Here is a 20,430-nt window from a genome sequence, read left to right as displayed (position 1 = left end):
ACTGGGGGACGGGGACATATCGCTATCTATGGGAGAAGGGGGCACATCTGGCTGAGAAGCATTTGTACATCTTATTCCATTCATTACCACATTCTAATGCGTGGCCACGCCCATTTTGTCCAGCGGGTACCTGTCTTTGACCCCTGGCGCTGAAAACCCTAGCTACGCCTCTGCAAATGAGCATGCCTAATTTGGCCACAGGAATGTGCCAGTTATGCCTGCCATTATAGCATGACTTACGGGTATATCCACAGTCCAAAGCTCTCCTCCCATCTTGCAGTTCATCTGCATGAGTATCTTGGTGCAGACAGACATGATGGTCTGTGGTTTGCTCAGAGTCCTGGTGAGCACACACTGGCTGGGGGTGGGTCTGTCCATGCACAGATACTTCTTTATGGCATCGTACTTTGACTTGTTAATACTTGACAAGACACAAACAACCTGGAAGAGGGAGGACACAATATCAGAAATCAGTAGCAGAAATACGGGGTGCAGACACTTACACTTCTACTGTACAGATCATCTCTGCTGCTGTACTAAAGATCTAAAGCTACAAAAAGTGCATCCTTCAACCCTTTGAATTTTGATCCACATTCATTTTTTACTGTGTTAAAGTGACACTGAAACAAAAAAAAACCCCTTTGGACTTCCTGACAGTAAAACCTCAAAGAGAACCCGAGGTAGGTTCTAAGAATTCTATTAGCACACTGGGTCTGCATATAATACCCAGCCTCTGTTGCTATACTGTCTTCCCCAGCTGTTTACATCTCCACTGTCACTCTCGCCGCTCCCCCGCCTCCTCTATGTTGCCGCTCCCTCCCTGCTGATTGGAGGGAAGGGACGCAGGCGGGGAGCAGAGAAATGGAGGAGGCGGGGGAGTGGCGAAAGTGACAGTCTAGATGAAAACAGCCGTCTGCAACCCGCTGCGCGTCGCTAGCACGGCTGTGTGATTTATGGGGGATAGCAGAGCACAGGGGGGGCCTGGGGGGAAACAGTATAGCAACAGAGGCTGGGCATTATATGCAGACCCAGCCTCTGTGTGCAGACCCAACCTCTGTGTGCTAATTGGATTCTTGGAACCCACCTCGGGTTCTCTTTAAACAAATAAAAACAGAGAGAGACAGGTTGAGGTAAACAGAATCAGAATCAATTTTATTTCGCCAAGTAAGTTTGCACCTACAAGGAATTTGTCTTGGCAGTTGCTTAACAAACACAAACAAAAACAATACAAGGACAGACAGTGTGTATATTACAAGTCAAGGACATTTATGTGCAATAAATAAAAAAAAATTCTTGCACCAGTGAACCAATCTTTACACAAATGAATTCGCTAAAATTGAATAAGAATACAATTGCATAAAATGAATTTTAGCTAATAAATTTGTGTGAAGATTGGTTCACTGGCGCAATAAATTGTTTTGATTTATTGCACTGTGTATGGAAGTGGGTAGGAGTAAGCCCACAGTTCTCTATGCTACCTGAGAGTTAACACAAGAAAGCAATTTAGTGTTTTACGTTAGCTTGAGATAAGTGCTTCAGAAAACAGCAGGGTAGCAACCCAAGTTTGGTCAGAGAGCTCAGAGAAGCTCTTTTGCATAGAAAACAACTGAAGTTTCTTAACCACCCTGGCGTTCTATTAAGATCGGCTGCGGGAGGGTTTTTTTTAAATAAAAAAAAAACTATTTCATGCAGCCAACTGAAAGTTGGCTGCATGAAAGCCCACTAGAGGGCGCTCCGGAGTCGTTCTTCTGATTACCTCCGGTGGCCAGAAGTAACACGGAAGGCCGCAATGAGCGGCCTTCCGTGTTTTGCTTACTTCGTCGCCATGGCGACGAGCGGAGTGACGTCATGGACGTCAGCCGACGTCCTGACGTCAGTCGCCTCCTATCCAGCCCTTAGCGCTGGCTGGAACTTTTTGTTCCGGCTACGCTGGGCTCAGGCGGCTGGGGGGACCCTCTTTCGCCGCTGCACGCGGCGGATCGCCGCAGAGCGGCGGCGATCAGGCAGCACACGCGGCTGGCAAAGTGCCGGCTGCGTGTGCTGCTTTTTATTTGATGAAAATCGGCCCAGCAGGGCCTGAGCGGCAGCCTCCGGCGGTGATGGACGAGCTGAGCTCGTCCATACCGCCCGGCTGGTTAACACTTCCTATACTGGAAACAATATGAGACACATATCTGCGGTACTAGTGTTCTATTTCTTAGCTGTACTACACATATAATGCATTATTTCATAAGCTTATTTTCACTTCAGATGCCCTTTAAATGCAATTTTGCAAGTATGCAATTTTGAGTGTATTCCCACTTTAAAGCTCCAACGCAATCCAAAACTGAACAAGGAAATTCTAATAGAAATGAAGATGATAAGTGGATATAAACTGTGTTAAAAAGCAACATTGTGGGCAGAATACTTGTTTTAAAGCATCTATACAAAAATGGCGCCGAGAAAAAAACGGTGCCCCGTTTTTTACTTTACTAGCGATACATAACCGTTTTCACGTATTGAACCCACCCTCTACTGATGCCTGACCTTAACCACCTACCCTCATGGCTAACTTTAAACAACACTCACCCATGGTTTATCTTAACCTTTTCGGGACCACCTCTATGAGATCCTACGCCGCACTGGTGGCTGTTCTAGCCTGAGGCGGCGTAGGATCTACGCCGGCCCGCAGTTTCCGCTCCCGACGCGATCATGCGCACCCGGAGGGGGAGATTAAGCTGTCATATGACAGCCGACATCTCCCCCGAGTGATCAGCAGCCATCGCGTATGGCTGCTGATTACATGATCACTACGATCGCCGTCGGATCGTAGTGATCAGTTTGATAGCTGCGGCGGCAGGGGGGGGGGGGGGAAGAAGAGGATCCACTCACCTCCCTGCCGTTCCAGCGACAATCGGCGCCCCCCTCCGCTCTGGCCGGCATCTCCGCTCCGTCTGACGTCAGCGCCGGGTCCCGGCTTGATGACGTCATCAAGCCGCGACCCGGAACTGATCTTCAGACAGAACGGAGATGCCGGCCGGAGAAGAGGGTCCCGTGCGACTCATCGCTGGAGCCTGGAAGGTGAGTGAAGGCTGCTGGCAGAAGGGGGGGCCCAGGCCACCATGGGGGGACACAAATCCAGCCAGCCACAGACGGGATCCGGCCGTCTGACCCCCCCAAACGCGCGCACCCCCTTCCCGCGCAAACACCTGGTCCTTAAGGGGGGGTAGGTGGCCGGGCCCGAAAAGGTTAAAGAGGAACGTCAGCCTAAACAAACATAATGCTATTAAGTTACATTAGTTATGTTAATTAAAATAGATAGGTAATTGTACGAGTATCTCCGTGGTCAGCTCACAAGATGTGCGCACAAGATGTGCGCTGACACTGCGGAAGTCCTCCACAAGCGTATAAAACGACAGAACCCAGCTTTGGTGCTATGCACCTGTAGAGAGAAAGTGAGCACAGAGACAAAATGTATGTGTGTCCACCCGGCGACGGCAAACACACAACAGCGGAAACGCAGTAGGAATGCAATCGCAACAGTGGCGATTGCCAATAGTGACACAAGACCGAGTAAGACAGAGCACAAAGGTAGCAAGAAAGACACAGCAAATAACAATGATCAGAACGCCAAGGCAAATAACAAACGCACTCGCTAAGCGCGGTCGCCGCGCGAAAAGCGCAACAGCGACAAAGCACGCTAATGGCGCCGTCTCTGCGCGAAAAGCGCAACAGAGACAAAGCACGCCAACCCTAACTAACCGATGTAACATAAAAACGAAAAGAGAAAGTGAACGCTTGCTAAACGGTTGCCTCACCGAGCCTACAGCAAGCGTTCGCTCCAGGCAAGACAGACAGAAGGAGTAGCCAGTAGCAAACGCAGCTCTGGCCTACACTCCCAGACAGAAGGAACCACCGCCACTACCGCTAGGGCGAATGCGATCCCAACAGACAGTACGATTTCCTGTTGACCGCCGCTGGCGACAAGACAATCGCAACAGATAGACAGTACAAAGCAAAACAGATAATACAATCTGGCTATGCTAGAAGGAATGCCTAGTGCACTCCCAAGGAATTACTCTAAGATAATCTTAGCAAACGATTTGCAAAGGCTGACAATCCAGGTAAGTAAGCAGAAACAAACTAGTATGACCAGCAGGGAATTCTGGGAAGAAATGGTATTTATACTGCAAGCCATGAAAGGAAGCAGCTAAGCAATTTGCATGACAAGTGTATGCAAATTCCTCCCCAGAACAGCAGCTCTGCAACTTGCAGAGTGAAGACAGGTCTCTTTTCCAGAGACCTGCAGCACTTAAACCTAAAAAATGGTCAAACAGCTGTCTGCCAGTGCAGACAGCTGAGCAGATCATTACAGTAATATAATCTCTTACCCACCCTGTTTTAAAAGAACAGGCACATGTTTGATTTCATGAGGGCAACCATCTTTTTGGTTGAAAGGAGGTGACAGGGAGCATGAGACACAGTTCCAACTGTCCTGTGCGCTGATCACCCCTCCCAGTTGCTAGGCAATGTGAATAACAACATAGGAAATCCCATCATGCTTTGCACAGCATCAGGGAAAAAAAGCCTGGGCAGTTTTCTTTGATGGGTGGAGCTTAGCTAAAATGCAGCTAAAAATGATGCTAAGAAACACCAAGCCTTTTCAGTTCTGCTGAGTAGATTTTTAGTGCGGAGGTTCACTTTAACCTTTCCCCATGGCTAACCTTAGCCTATCCTCCCCCATGTGCCAGTCCACTGGAATATCGGGGGGGGGGGGGGGGGGGGCGGGGAATTGGTAATTGGGGGTAGCCGCAGGCCCAAATTTACCCATAGAGTCGATATCTGAATGGCCGCCTTTGACAGCGCCCAAACTTCTGCCGATAGCAGGTGCACCAAATTTCCCAGACTGGTTTCACAGGTCACATGTGCTTCCTGCCGTGCTACAGGTTGCTTCCTCTCCTCTCTGGATTCAGCTGCTGTGAGGATCAGTTTATTGTGCCCATCTGACACACAAAGAAGGAACAATAATGGATAACAGACCACATTTCCCTGTATCACAATAGAAACCACAGGTCTACACCAGATGAAACTTTGTGTTTCATAGGAAGTAGGTGTGGCCTATTTTAAGACTCCGGTTCTGATAACAGGAAATAGCAGGCTCTAGAGGTCTTAAAGCGGAACTGGAAGGTTAAAAAAAACAAAACCAAAGGGTTTCACTTAGCTGGGCCTTCTGCCAGCCCCTTGCAGCCGTCCTGTTCCATGCCGGTCCTCCATGATCCTCCGCTCTTCCGCCGCCAGCTACTTTCGTTTCGGTCACACCGCCGACTTCTAAGTCCACAGCAACGGTGCCTGCGCACCCCGATCCACGCGTAGCTTTCTTTGCTTTCCGCCCCGCAATAGCGTCCAGCGCTAATAGCGCAGGACGCTATAGCGGGCGGGAACCAAAAGTAGCTGGGGACGGGGCAACGGAGGATCGGCGCGGAACAGGACGGCTGCAAGGATCTGGCAGAAGCCCCAGCTAAGTCAAAACACCGTTTTTTTTTTAACCTTTCAGTTCCGCTTTAATTCTGTAAGGATAGGGCCACAGCTGCAAAAAGCACAGCCATTCTAAGTATTTTTCAATTGCATAGGGTGAGTTTAAAAGTTAATACTTATAATGTACCCTGATCCACATGACTGGGGATTTTAATAGTGATAGTAATTCAGAATAAGTCTGCTCAATATCCCTCAATGGATGATGCCTTGATCGCAAGGCTGTGAGATATAAACCATATACTCCTTCTTTCTCTTCCTTTGCCTTTCTCTCACTTTTCTACTTCTCAGTTTACAGTTTATTAGGCGTGACGTCTCCATCTGCAGACGTACCGCAACACTTTGAGCCCTTTCTGGTCCTCCGGCTGGACCAGTATTCACATTTCCTACTGCTCCGGATAGCTGATTTGCATCCTCTGGAGCCAATCAGTTATGCTGGTTTTGTGTATTTTTAAAGTTAATGTTCTCTCTTCAATTAAGGTTATTGCCATTTTATGCCTTATGTACAATTTTGCAAACAGCAATGTCTTTTCTATAAAGCTGTAAGTCGATGTGAAAACTCAATAAAACGCTATAAATAAATAAAAAAAAAAGTTAATGTTCTCTCAATATCATGTTCCTTTTTTCCCCGTTGTTATTGCTCTTTAACCTCTTGCTGACCAGCTAACGCTGATCGCCGTAAACTGACTGCGGGTTTCCATGGAAACGGCCGCTCGATCTCAGTTCACAGAGGGTGTCTTCGTGAACTGCCTGCGAGCCTCAGATTGCGGCTCGCAGGCGAAATGTAAACACCTGGGGAAGAAATCCCCGGTGTTTACACTGTACGGCGCTGCAGCAGCGCCGTAAAGGAGATCGGCGCTGCTGCTGATAGGCCGGGGATCGCCGCCATCTGATAGGCTGAAGCCCACAGAGCCAGGGAGAGAGAGGGAAGGAGAGGGAGGGGGGAATAGCGCTGCGGAGGGGGGCTTTGAGGAGTCCCCCCCGCAAGGCACAGCAGAGCGGCGGCGATCAGACCCCCCCAGCAGGACATCCCCCTAGTGGGGAAAAAAGGGGGGAAGTCTGATCGCCCTGCCTGCAATACGATCTGTGCTGGGGGCTGAAGAGCCCAACCAGCACAGATCAATGGGAAATCACTTGGTCGGCAAGTGGTTAATGTTACCTGTAATGCGATATTCCGGTGACTGTTGTTTTAAAGAGTAACTGTTAAGCATGAAAAACAAAATCAATTCTCCATTTCTATCTGTTGATCATATAAAAGGAATGCTAAAAAGGCAATGCATAACTTTAAAATCAATCTTACTTTTTTATTGCAGAGATTAATCCTCATGTCCCCAGCTCCTTAGTACGCAGCCAGTAAGCAGCCGCAAAAAGAGAAGTTGCAGTGCAGGCTGGGGGAAGGAGTTTCTACACAGACACAGCTAGTTCAGCCTGATTGGCTACAGCCTATCTCACTCTCACTCCTTTTCCTCTCATTGGCTGCCTCCCATGACTGTCCGTGTTTGCCCCCTCCTCACACTCCAGCCCGACAAGCATCTCCTCTGGCTGCCACCACCGCAGTGCATCGCATCCATGGGGACCCCCGTCCCTGCTACCATTTCCTTAGGGATTCCCTGCATTTACAATCATCGCTGGCAATTGATGTGGGGAGGAGGGGGGAGTAAGGGAGGAAATGACCTCACCATTGGCTTCAGCTGGAGGGAGTAAAGATGGCCCCTGCCAGCGAACAGAATTCTCTCCATTTTCCATTTTATAAAGTTCACTGAAATGAACACTTTGACCGTGCAATACACATGTTATGTAAGTAGAGCTAGTATTTATCTACTTATATATGTGTTTTTTTATCTGGCATAGTATGGCTGACAACTCTTCTTTAAACAATCTTACTTGTTTATTTTCTTGTTATTGTATATACTCAAGTATAAGTCTAGAAATTTAGGTATGATCCACTTTATAAAAAGTATAGGGGGTCGACTTATACACGAGTCACAGGCAACACTGAGCACACTGAGTAATGTGTGTACTAATAGTGACATTTCCTATTGTAGCAATTTACCCAGTGGTAAGTGACACTTTGAGGAAAGGAAATGCCAAGAAGAAGTCCTGGCCACAACAATTAACAAGGAAAGGGGCAGGGGGGAAATACTGGGCTGCAGGAAGGGGAGTGAATAATTTCAGCACTTGGGGGCCTGGAGGAGGTATTGGCTGCACTTAAAGAGGAACTGTAACGACAAAACGGCCCCTGGGGGGTACTCACCTCGGGTGGAGGAAGCCTCCGGATCCTAATGAGGCTTCCCACGCCGTCCTGCGTCCCTCGGGGGTCTCGCTGCAGCCCTCCGTACAGCCGTGATGCAATATTTACCTTCCTGGCTCCTGCGCAGGCGCTCTGATGGCTGTCAGCGCCGAAGTAGGCGGAAATACCCGATCGCCGTCGGGTCTGCTCTACTGCGCAGGCGCAAGTTTCCGGCGCCTGCGCAGTAGAGCGGACCCGACGGAGATCGGGTATTTCTGTCTATTTCCGTGCCGAAAGTCGCCACAGCACCCCCGCTGGAGCCAGCAAAGGTAAATATTGAAGCTACAGTCGGCTCTGTCGCCGGCTGTTCGGAGGGCTGCAGCGAGACCCCCGTGGGACAGAGGACGGCGTGGGAAGCCTCATTAGGATCCGGAGGCTTCCCCCACCCGAGGTGAGTACCCCCCAGGGGAGGTTTTTGTTGTTACAGAGTCTCTTTAAGGGACAGGAGGGGTTAGTGGCTGCAATGCTTTATGCAGTGCAGTTATTAAGCCCTCCTGAGTCCCAAGTGCAACCATTAACTTTGCTGGGTAGACTTATACTTGAGTCAATAAAAAAATCCAGCTTAAGGGGGCTGAATATTGGAGTCGACTTATACACAGGGTCGACTTGTATTCAAGCATATATGGGTAATTAAAAAATTACAACTAAAATTAATAAAAGCTTTTGAAACACAAAATAACTCTGCTCAGAGGGGTCCCCATTACCATTGATACTGAGTACAAGGCAAGGATAGTACAGGGGGGGGGGGAGCAAAGTTCAATAGGAAGCCCCCTAATCCAAGTAGGTGGTTGGAGTGGAAGACCACTGTAATTGTGTTATCAGAAGTCACAAGACATTCTCTATGTACCATCTGTGTATCCTCTGTTACGTTCCTTTGGATGACCTGTAAATATCCATCCACGCTGTCCTCAGTTTCCACCCTTAAAATACAACAATAATACAAATTACATAATGATACGACATGCAACATTTACACTAGATCAGACAGTGAGGATAAGGAAGCTTTATGACATGTGTGTTTTTAGGAAAGCGTATAGTGTAAGTGGGATATGAAGGCCATCATTGTCTGTATTCTGTTATTTACCACGCTGTTGTGCTGATCCTCTGCTTCGAAAAATCACACAGAACAAGTATGCTCATCATGTGATCTCACACTGAGTATAAGGCCTCATTCACACCTGGGCACTATCAGCCTGCGACGATTGCGGTGCGTTTGCTATTTCCCACAATCGCAAATGAGTTGCATGCAGCATTTTCCCAGTGATTGCGATCCTCATTCACTAGATGCAAATGTGAATGCTCATTTTATGTAATTTCTATGCAGCTGAAAAATGGACCAGCAACTCTGATATAGGATTAGTCCATTTTGTAGCTACATACATTTTAATACAGTACATCAAAGCAAAAAAAAACCTACATTTTGTAAGAATAAATGCTCTAAAAAACATGATGCTAAATCAAATAGTACACAAGTTTATAAGTAGAAAAAAATGTGTATTTTTGAAGGGAACTGGTCCATTTCAAAGGATAGAGCCATCTTGTGGATAAAAAGCAGAATACCCCTGAAAAAAGGAGTAAAATAAAATAATAATAATAAAGAGAGAGAAGGATACAACAAACAATAACAACCAACAAAATTACATTACATATACTGTACATAGCCAGAATCTATATGAATGTTTAAATCTAGCTATTGGTATCCAGATTTAGTTCAAGAAGAGCTGTATAACTAAAACTGATAAAATCCTACAAATAAAGTATGATGAGAATCTAATTGTAGATAGATAGACAAACAATGTGTAGTAACGCTAAGCACCAAATAGAGAGCAATGGAAGAACACCCATGGTCCCCAACTGGTGCCTACTATAACCATGAGACCGTTGTGAAAAAGAAGAAAATTAAATGGGTGAATTGATTACCCCAAACAACACATATTGACCAACACAGTGTAGGATAAATAAAATAAGTAGTGTCCACGGAGTATTTTATTTTTTTTATTTTAATACTTGTATAGCGCCGACATCTTACGCAGCGATGTACAGAGCCTGACCCAGTACCTCAATGCCAACTCACTGCTAGACCCACTGCAATCTGGTTTTCGGCCTGCCCCACTCAACCGAAACCGCTCTCACCAAAGTGGTCAATGACCTTGCCTTAGCTAAAGCTGAAGGTAAATACTCCATTCTCCTCCTCCTTGACCTTTCAGCAGCTTTTGACACAGTAGACCATCCCCTACTCCTCCAGTCCCTCCAGTCAATAGGCATTCACAATCTCGCCCTTACCTGGCTTTCATCCTACCTCTCCAACCGCTCCTTCACAACCTCCTTCAATGAGTCCTCGTCCACCCCCAACCACCTCTCAGTGGGAGTCCCCCAAGGTTCGGTCCTTGGCCTCCTACTGTTCTCCAGATACACATCCTCCATTGGCAAGGTTATCTCCTACATGGGTTCTAACTATCATCTGTATGCAGATGATACCCAGATCTACCTCCACACCCCTGACATATCCACCACTACCATGGACAAGGTCTCCTCCTGCCTATCTGCCATCTCCTCCTGGATGTCCGCTAGGTTCCTGAAACTAAATCTAGACAAAACAGAATTTATGATCTTCCCACCCCGGCCATCCCTGAACCTCCCAGATGTGCATGTCACTGTTCACCACACTACCATTCGCTCTACCCCTCAAGCCCGCTGTCTGGGTATCACCCTGGACTCCGCACTCTCCTTCACTCCAAACATCCAAAACCTCACAAAGTCCTGCAACTTCCACCTTCCTAACATCTGCAAGATCCGCCCTTTCCTGACCCCTGCAACCACCAAACTCCTCATCCATGCCCTCATAATTTCCCACCTTGACTACTGTCTGCAATGCCCGTCTGTCTGGTCTCCCTATGACCAGAATAGCCCCGCTGCAGTCCATCATGAATGCGGCAGCCAGAATTATCCACTCCTCCCATTGCTCCACCACAGCATACCTCTGTGAATCCCTCCACTGGCTTCCTATCCAGTTCAGAATCAGATTCAAGATATTGTGTCTGACCTACAAATCTGTCCACAAAACCTGTCCAACCTACATTTCCGATCTCACTTAGAGGTACATACCTAGCCGCACACTCCGCTCCTCCAATGAACTTCGCCTGACCGCCCCCAGCATCACCCAGTCCCATGCACGCCTCCAGGACTTCTCAAGAGCTGCTCCAACACTATGGAACTTCCTACCTCCACCCATTAGGACAGCCCCCTCCTTCAACATCTTCAAGAAGGCCCTCAAAACTCCCCTTTTCACTCTGGCCTAGCACCCCTCACATGTGCTCTAAGCCCACAGCTGTACTCTGGTCCCCTACTTTTCAAGTCCCTACCTCTCCCTCTAGATTGTAAGCCTTCGGGCAGGGTCCTCCTCCTTTTGTGTCCTATCTGATCATGCACCTCCATTACGGTGCACCCATCCTATGGATCTGAGTGAACCCAACTTGCCTAATCTCCATGCTCCATCCAGTGACTGACTAAGCATTACCTTGTACTTATACTATGCTGCGTGATCTGGTTTGCATGTATTCCTGTAATTGTCTCATTGCTGTATGTCACCCCTAAATATTGTCTGTAACCTAAACTAATGTTCAGCGCTGCATAATATGTTGGCACTTTATAAATTCAATAAATATTTAATAAAATAAATATATTGTCTTGTCACTTAACTTTCCCTCAGAGGGGCTCACAGTCTAGTCCCTACCATAGTCATATGTCTATGTATGTATTGTGTACTGTGGATGTATTGTAGTCTAGGGCCAATTTAGGGGGAAGCCAATTAACGTATCTGTTTGTTTTTGGGATGTGGGAGGAAACCAGGCTGCACGGAGGAAACCCACACAGACAAGGGGAGAACATACAAACTGCTTGCAGATGTTTATCTGGCTGGGATTGGCACCAGGAACCCAGCGCTGCAAGGCGAGAGCGCTAACCACTACACCACCATGCTGACCGGAGTATTGTAGGAGTAATGTAGGAGTATTGTAAGTGAAAGGAAATAATTCATATTCAGACTGTACTCACTGCAGTCTGGTACATAGATTAGGACTCACTGAGGATATGATATAAAAGCATAGGGGGGAAACAAGAAGGAACATTACTGATTAAGAAAACACCCAAAATGGGAATCTACTTCATTCAAGCCCCAGAGGTTGTCTATCTAGTCCTAAACCTGTGAATCCACCTTTATTCATATGTGAGTAATTTCACTGAAATGTCACTTCCTCTTTCACCTTGTCTCACATGATCAGTTCCCATGACAGACCAACACCTCATAGAACCTCTGTGTTTGGTTAATGAAATGTTCAGCAACAGTAGCATGGTTCTTGTCCTCCTTTTTGGGCAACCGTGGACATATGTTTTTGTAAGGCTAGCCTGCATAGAAGCAAATTTTAGTGCGAAATGGCCGTCAGGCAGCTGTGAACAGCACCCACCACCCATCTCCACTGCTCGCTGGGACCAGTATGTGCACTTTATGCTTTCATGCACTGGACAGCACTTTAAGTCAGATGTCGCTGATTGCTACTCATTTATGAATAAACCATATTACTTGCAGTGCCGACCTCCATTGTTTTTTCTCCCCCTACTGCTATACGTTCTGTGGTCTGAGCACGCTAGTTTGTTTTTTGTCTGACCAGCCGGCCCCGTGTGGCTGAACTGCAACCCTCCTCTAGTTCACAGCAGTGCCAAGGCTTGATTCCCCACTCCTTATTTGATTTATATGCTCTGGTAAGCTACTTTTGAGGGTTTTTTTTGTTGTTGTTTGACTAAAACATTTAAAAGTAATGTATGATATTAGACAGTGTTCCATGATAACAGGAAGTGAGTTTGATTTGTTTTTTACTTTCATTTAAGTGAATGAACATGGCTTCTGGCTGAAAGCTATGTTTATTCATTTATCTGGCACTTTAATTGGCTTTGGGAACCTTTGGGAACACATGTTCCCATTTACCAATCATTACTCCAATGGCCAACGACTGGGCGATCGTTCGCGGCACTCATAAAAACTATAATGTGTAAACAGGTAGTCCCTGGTTAACGAACGAGATAGGGACTGCAGGTTCGTTCTTAACCTGAATCTGTTCTTAAGTCAGAACACTTTGCCATCTTTGTCCCCTGTACCTCCTCTGTACCTCACTGTGCCTCCAGTGTCCCCCTCTGTGTCACCTCTGCCCCCTGCAGTTCAAAAGCCGTTTTTTTCTTGTAGTTTTTGAGAAAATCGATTTAAAAAATTCAAAGTCCAATTTAAATTTTTTTTTACTTGTTCCCATGGAAACCCAGAATCCAAGGCCGTTAGTATCGGCGGGTTGTTCGTAAGTTGGGCGTTCGTAAGTAGGAGACTACCTGTACAGAATGTACGCCACTGATGCGGAAGCAAAGTATTTAGGGGCGTATATATACACAATGCGGAGGTTGGCAACTTGTTAAAGGACTCAAGTTTTTTTTTTTCTATTTTTGAAATAGGCATCTGACCAGTCTAAAGCTGGCCATACACTGGCCCGATTTGCCGCCATTTCGACAGCAGATTCGATCACTGGGATCGAATCTGCTGCCAATCGTTCGCGCTACACGCCGAATTTCGATCCATTTCGTCCGATCCCGTCGATCGCTCCGTGCGGAAAATTACCGTCAATCGCCCTCGGGTAGGGAGCGCGTCGCTAGCGGCGTTCGAGTGCCCGACGACCGACGCAATAGAGCTGTATACGTTACCTGCTCCGCCGGCACGACTACCCCCGGTCACCGCTGCTCCGTGTCCGCGCTGGTCTCCGGCATGCTTCAGTTCCTCCTGCCCGGCAGGAAGTTTAAACAGTAGAGGGCGCTCTACTGTTTAAACTTCCTGCCGGGCAGGAAGAAGTGAAGCATGCTGGACTTGGAGACCAGAGCGGAGAAGACAGCGGAGACCTGGGGACTGGAGTTGCGTCGGTGGAGCAGGTAATGTATGCGGGCGGGGGGGCGATAGCGGCGGCAGCACCACCACCACCACAACAGATTGTGAACAGTTTCAGGCTGAAATCGGTTCACAAAATCTTATACCTCTTCCATCACCATCGGCAACATTCACTTCAAGTATTGGTAATATGGGAAATGAAAGAGTCCAATCCCTGTCACTCAAAGCTGCTCGGATAGTTGCAGTTGTCTGTGGGGGCGAGTTGGAGGAGGAGTTGGAGGACCGCCACTGCTGTGGTGGGGAAGAACAGAGCTTAGAAGAAATTAAGAGGAGTACTGTGGCTACAGCAACCACAACCAAACTCTCTACTAAGCTTAGTTTGGTGAAGGTTTATGACAAGGGTTCAGTGTAACAAAAGTGCAGTTTTCCCTTAACCACTTGCCGACCAGGGGTGATTTGCCTGATCTGTGCTGCGTGGGCTCTCCAGCCCGCAGCACAGATCAGTATTATGCCAGGGCGATCAGACTTCCCCCCTTTTTTCCCCACTAGGGGGATTTCCTGCCGCGGGGGGGGTCTGATTGCCGCCGGCCATCTGCGTTTTGCGGGGGGGGGGGGGGCTCCTCAAAGCCCCCTCCGCAGCCATTTCCGCCCTCTGCCTCCTTACCTCCCTCCCTCCCTCTCTCCGTAATGCGCAGGACGGAGTTCCGTCCTGCGCATTGAAGGATAGGCTTCCGCCTATCAGATGCCGGCGATCCCCGGCCAATCAGAGGCCGGGGATCGCCGATCTGCCCTACGATCTGGATTTCTTCCCCGCGTGTTTACATTTTGCCGGCGAGCCGCGATCGGCGGCTCTCCGGCTGTTCACGGAGACACCCTCCGTGAACTGACGAGCGGCCGTTTCCATGGTAACCCGCAGACGACCAGTTTACGCCAATCGGCGTTAGCTGGTCGTCAAGAGGTTAAAGGATACCCGAGGTGACATGTGACATGATGACATAGACATGCGTATGTACAGTGCCTATCACACTAAAAACTATGCTGTGTTCCTTTTTTTCTTTCTCTGCCTGAAAGAGTTAAACATCATACATATACTGTATACTTCCCCCACCTCTTGTTTCCACCCCATTCCTTTAGATTGTAAGCTCGCAAGGGCAGGTCTCTCACCCTTTTGTGTCATGGAATGTTATTAATTTAATTGCTTGCACTCTGTTAGACATTTATACATTTTAGTCATCATGTTAAATTTGCAATTGTAATCAGTAGTGCTGTATTTTGTGTCTGTTCATATTTGATGTATATCATTGTCTGTATCATGATATATATTGTATCCCTTGTTTGTTTTCTTACATTGAACAGCGCCACGGAATATGTTGGCGCTTTATAAATAAATTATAATAATAATATACTGTATGCAAGTGGCAGTTCCGGTCTGGGTCAGAGTACAGTGTGACCCTCACTGATAAGAAATTCCAACTATAAAACACTTTCCTAGCAGAAAATGGCTCCTGAGAGCAGGAAAGAGATAAAATGGGTCAATAGTTCAAAGATTTTTAGCTCTGGCATACTTCAATGAATGTGTCATTGAGAAAAAACAATAAAACAGTAAAAACTTAAAAAGTAGATTTAAATATAAAATAAAACGGTGGAATATCTTAAAATATCATTTTTAGGAGAAGGAGGATAGATACAATTGTTTATTTCATTAGTTTATTTTCACCTCGGGTGTTCTTTAAAGGAAATCTGAAGAGAGAAAAAAAGCAGTTTAACTTAGGTGGGGCTTCTTGCAGCCCCCCGTCGTCATCCTGCACCCATGCCATACCTCTGCAATACTCCAGCCAGCAGCAATGACTCCCTCAAAGCTGGGCCTAAAAGCGAATAAAAGTATCTCTTTTTACTCTCTAGTTCTCTTCAGCATTAAGATCAAAGATGAAATCAGTTGTTCCCTTCTGGACCAGAGTCCAATCATTAATAGCTACTATTGCTAGTGAAAAATTAGAATTTCTACCAGAAGTATTCTTATTACATCTTTCTAGAGAGAGCATGCGTTCATACAAAAAATCTCTTGTCAAACATTTGCTCAATGCAGCCAAGGCATGTATACCTCTCAAATGGAAATCTACTGACCCTCCATCCATCTCCCTTTGGTTCCAGAAGATAGAACAGATTGAAAAAATGGAACAATTACGCCACTCCACCACAGAGGAGGTTGAAAAATATGTGATTATGTGGGCCCAATGGTTTGACTTCTTAGATAGCCAGGAATATCGAGACTTAATGATAGATAGGCAATCAAGGCCTCCCCTCAATGCACATCTGTGTTTAGGCCCAACTGTTATCCCACCCTCCCAGATATAAAATATCTCAAACTTCATTATGGACCTAATCAATAGCTTTAATTTCTGATAATTTACATTCTCTATTAGGTTGCTTCTAATTAAGATTTTATCTTCTATGGTCAAGACATATACTATGCAGGTGTTATTTTCATTACACTGTGCACAGATGTGTATTCTCTTTATCTCTACTCATCTATATCTCATAATTGAACAACCACCAGCTCTTATGTGAATACATAATTGTGAACAGTTAAGATTTATAGTATAGTACTTTCTATCTATTATATTTATTATGGGATGCTTTGTCTCTGTTTTCAGTACTATCTTCTGTATTACCTTTGTCCCTTAAGTGTGAAGTCTGTTCTTATCAGAAGATATGTATGTACACAAAATTGTCATGCTCTTGATTATATGTTGAACATACCTGATCATGTATATATATGTGGTTGTTGCACATCTTCCAATAAAATATAATTGTTTGAAAAAAAAAGATCAAAGATGAATCGCTGCATCCGTGCAGCTAAATGACTTATTTAACCCCACCCCCCCTGAAATCCCCGGGCAAAACCCTCCGGTACTTCCTGGAGGAGGCAGAGCTTAGAGATGTAGCTCTGCCTCTGCTCCGGTCAATCTCTGCGGATCTCTGCCTCTCCCCGCCCCTCTCAGTCTTCTTTCATTGAGAGGGGCGGGGAGAGGCGGAGATCTGCTTAGATTGATGTGACTGGAGGCAGGGCTACAGCCCAAAGCTCTGCCTCACTGGGAGGGCGTAGTTACATATGAATACACAGCAATCTACACATATAGGAAATATGTCTGATGACAAAACCAGGATAATTAACAGAAAAAAAAATGGATATCCTGAATAACATATTACATTGCACTATATGTCATAGTGCTGCATGTGGCCATTCTTACATCAGTGGTTTCTGGACTTGGAACCCCATTGACGAGCCGACTTTGAGTAGGTTCTGGAGAAATGTACTGGCGGTGTCGTAATTCCTTCGGGGGTAAACCATCACCCACTTACTCAGGCCTTTGCAGCTCAGTAGGCACGGCCCTCTCAGTTCTCTGGTCCAGTCTGCAAACTGCGGGTTGTAATCTACCTGTTCAGAGCCATGGAGAGAAGCTGCTCATCAGTCTGTTCACAGCAACAACTTGATTGCCACCGGCTGATCGGTCTACTTACATATCGATCCCGCTGCCGAATCCTCTCTGGAGGAGCCACTCTGCCGCTGAAGCTCAGAAGTTCGGTATCAAAGTTCAGGCCCCAGTCCCGCAGCTGCTGCTGAACACCTTCATCCCTAAAGATCAAAGGCAAACACAAAATATGGCAGCACCCAGTGGCGTAGCCAAGGAGCTATGGGCCCCAGTGCAAGTTTTACATTGGGGGCCCCAAGCACTGTATACATAACAATTGATACAGCGCATCAAAACTTGCCAAGGACAACCACTGTGTCAGAGGTGCAAGAAGGGGCTGGGGAACAGCTTGTTAAAGAGGAACTCCAGTGAAAATAATGTAATAAAAAAGTGCTTAATTTTTTACAATAATTATGTATAAATGATTTAGTCAGTGTTTGCCCATTGTAAAATATTTCCTCTCCTTGATTTACATTCTGAAATTTATCACATGGTGACATTTTTACTGCTGGCAGGTGATGTCAGTGGAAGGAGATGCTGCTTGCTTTTTTGGCTGTTGTAAACAGCTGTTATTTCCCCCAATGCAACAAGGCTCCCACAGTGTGATGTCAGTACCTCATTGCTGTGAGGTGCTGACATCACACTGTGGGAGGGGTTTCACCACAATATCAGCCATACAGCGCCCCCTGATGATCTGTTTGTGAAAAGGAATAGATTTCTCATGTAAAAGGGGGTATCAGCTACTGATTGGGATGAAGTTCAATTCTTGGTTCCGGTTTCTCTTTAAAGATTGTTATAATGAAAATGTAGATACCTCAGGAGACAAAAATGTGTATATCCTCCAGAGGCTTCCCCCATGCCCCTCGCAGCTCCAGCACTGGGACCCTCTAAAGCTTGCGGCTGTGTTCCCGTATGTGAATGGTTCGTATAGAACCTCCGCTTAGGTTTGGCGGCTCGGCCCTCTGATTGTTGCCGCCCTGCAGCATGTGCTTCACATTGCTTCATGGAAGATCCATACTTGGATGGCTCATCGACTGCTGTATGGCCACCATAATACAGTTTATATCTGTCCTCTGCACGCTGTACAGAAGCTTCTTATGCGACACTCATCTCCCTTAAGATTATGGGCAGATTCGACCAAGAGACAAATGTATCTCTAATCGAATCTGATTAGAGATAAATTTGTCTCTTGGTCGAATCTGCCCACACACTACAGGCCGATTCCCGTCCGATTTCAGCATGAAATCATCAGGGAATCGGCTGAGCCGCCGCGTCCGTCCCGCTGCTGCCCCCAAAATGTATGTAGTGTGTGCATTTATACATTACCTGTCCTGTAGCAGTTTCCACACGGTGTCCGTCCATCTCACCGGGTAACAGCCGCATACATGCATGATGTCAGACGCTATGCGCCTTTGTGAGGTCAGACATAGCGCCGCCGGCGTGTATGCCGAACCCGGCGAGATGGACGGAAACCACATGGAGGCTGACATCGGACAGGTAATGTATAAATGCACATACTACATACATTTATACATTGCGGCGGCGGCAGCAGGGGTTCCGTAGTCTCGTCGCTCGTTCGCAATTCGGCCGCCGCACACCCGAACAACCAACTTCGGCCTGACATCTTCCAGCATGCGCGATTGACCGTGCAACCAATTTCTGTCCCGAAATTGGTCACTTTGGCGGTCGAGCATGCACTTGACAGCACCAATTTTCATCCAATTCGATTATAATAATCGAATTGGATGGTCAATTGGTTGGTCGGCTAATGTATGGCCTGCATTACTCACTTCTGTCTGATTTCCAGTGGAAAGTGATAAGATGGTATCTGGATGGTTGCAGAATGGGGACTGATAAGAGGGTCGTTGGTTTCCCCTGGAGACTTGCTTAGATAATGGGAGGCTCTGGCAGACATGGTACAGAACAGAGCTATGCATATTGGGAGCATCGCTGCTTACCTGTGAATGTGGCTGAGGAATGAGGACACTTGGCGCTCCCTCTGGTCTGGCGGTAAACGAGTGTGGACAGCGAGATCCTTCATGACAGCATAATCGCTCCTCATTTTGTCCGTCAAACCTTGTAATTAAAGCAAATGTAGCTGAGGGTCCTGAACAAGAACTCCAGTGAGGAGTTCGTGATGAATCCTTAAAACGTGTCACAAAACAAAGTTACCCTGACAACCAAAGCACATGTGGAAACACAGGTAGTGCCTGTATTTAGCAATTGGCTCACTCATTCTTTAGTCACGTTTTATTGAAGTCGGAGAAAAAGATCCATAATGATATTGTGACAAACATCCCTCTGAGCCCCACTCTGGTTTTCTAGTGTTCAGCACCACAGTCTAAGTCAGGCATGGGGAAACTTGGCCCTCCAGCTGTTAAAGGAATACTATCGAATCACATATTTTTTTCAATTGACACAGGAATTGTTTGGGAAGTGTTGCTAAGTACTGGTGTATACATTTTAGTAGCAACCTCTTTGTTTACTGTTATCAAAATACTTTAAAACTTTACTGACGCCAAAACTGACTGAGCCATGAGGAGAGGGGAAATTCCCCTCACACTTGATCAGTTAATTCTATGTGTAACTGTATGTGTGAGAGAGGAAAAGCTCCCTACAGCTGCAGCTTCTGTGTCCTGTGTTTCTGACGGAAGTGTCTGAAGAGAGCAGAGGAAATGTAACTAATTGTCACAGCTTGTCATACTGTTTTTGCTTTCAGAGTTTGATATGTTTGATATTTGCTTTTTGTAGTCTGATATGCAACTCTGGCTGTGCATTGAAGCAGACACCCCTTCTGCAATTGATTTGTCCCAATATAGCTAAATCCTACCCTCAATAAATTAAAGCTTTTACAGCAACCTCTGATATTTAACATGAAAAGTAGGAACATTTTTACACAGCTACTTAGACATTATTTGTACATTGTCATTTTAGAACACTTGTGTATTGATAGTATTCCTTTAAGGACCTACAAGTCCCACAATGCATTGCATGCAGGAGTCTTACAGCCACAGTCATGACTCATAAAGGCAAATGCATTGTGGGACTTGTAGTTCCTTAACAGCTGGAGGGCCAAGTTTGCCCATGCCTGGTCTAAGTAGAAGCAAACGAAGGAGTGTGATGGACAAGCGTACATTTACAATAGACGAAATGAGTTTGGCATGGGTAGCCAAGAGTATATCTACTCTCAGGAGACCCTCTTGTCCTCCTGGTTAAAGGGACACTGAGCAGTGGAAATA

At 46.4% G+C, this 20,430-nt stretch overlaps 1 protein-coding gene across 9 annotated transcripts in view; it reads right to left on the bottom strand.

Moving 5' to 3' along the window:
- UVRAG (UV radiation resistance associated) overlaps positions 1-20,430 on the bottom strand; it is a 300,947-nt gene that overhangs the window by 174,713 nt on the left and 105,804 nt on the right. For all 9 annotated transcript variants that reach the window (XM_068266640.1, XM_068266642.1, XM_068266636.1 and 6 more), the window contains 5 exons: positions 19,150-19,267; positions 17,241-17,355; positions 16,970-17,157; positions 8,649-8,721; positions 241-441 (listed from right to left, as the gene is read on the bottom strand). In XM_068266640.1, coding sequence (XP_068122741.1) covers positions 241-441; positions 8,649-8,721; positions 16,970-17,157; positions 17,241-17,355; positions 19,150-19,267 — 695 coding nt within the window. The remainder of the gene's footprint in view (positions 1-240; positions 442-8,648; positions 8,722-16,969; positions 17,158-17,240; positions 17,356-19,149; positions 19,268-20,430) is intronic.

The sequence above is a fragment of the Hyperolius riggenbachi genome, chromosome 2, assembly GCF_040937935.1.
Source record: "Hyperolius riggenbachi isolate aHypRig1 chromosome 2, aHypRig1.pri, whole genome shotgun sequence".
Classification (NCBI taxonomy): domain Eukaryota; kingdom Metazoa; phylum Chordata; class Amphibia; order Anura; family Hyperoliidae; genus Hyperolius; species Hyperolius riggenbachi.
The sequence above is the reverse complement of the archived record's forward strand: the minus strand, read 5'-3'. Positions and strand labels throughout refer to the sequence as shown.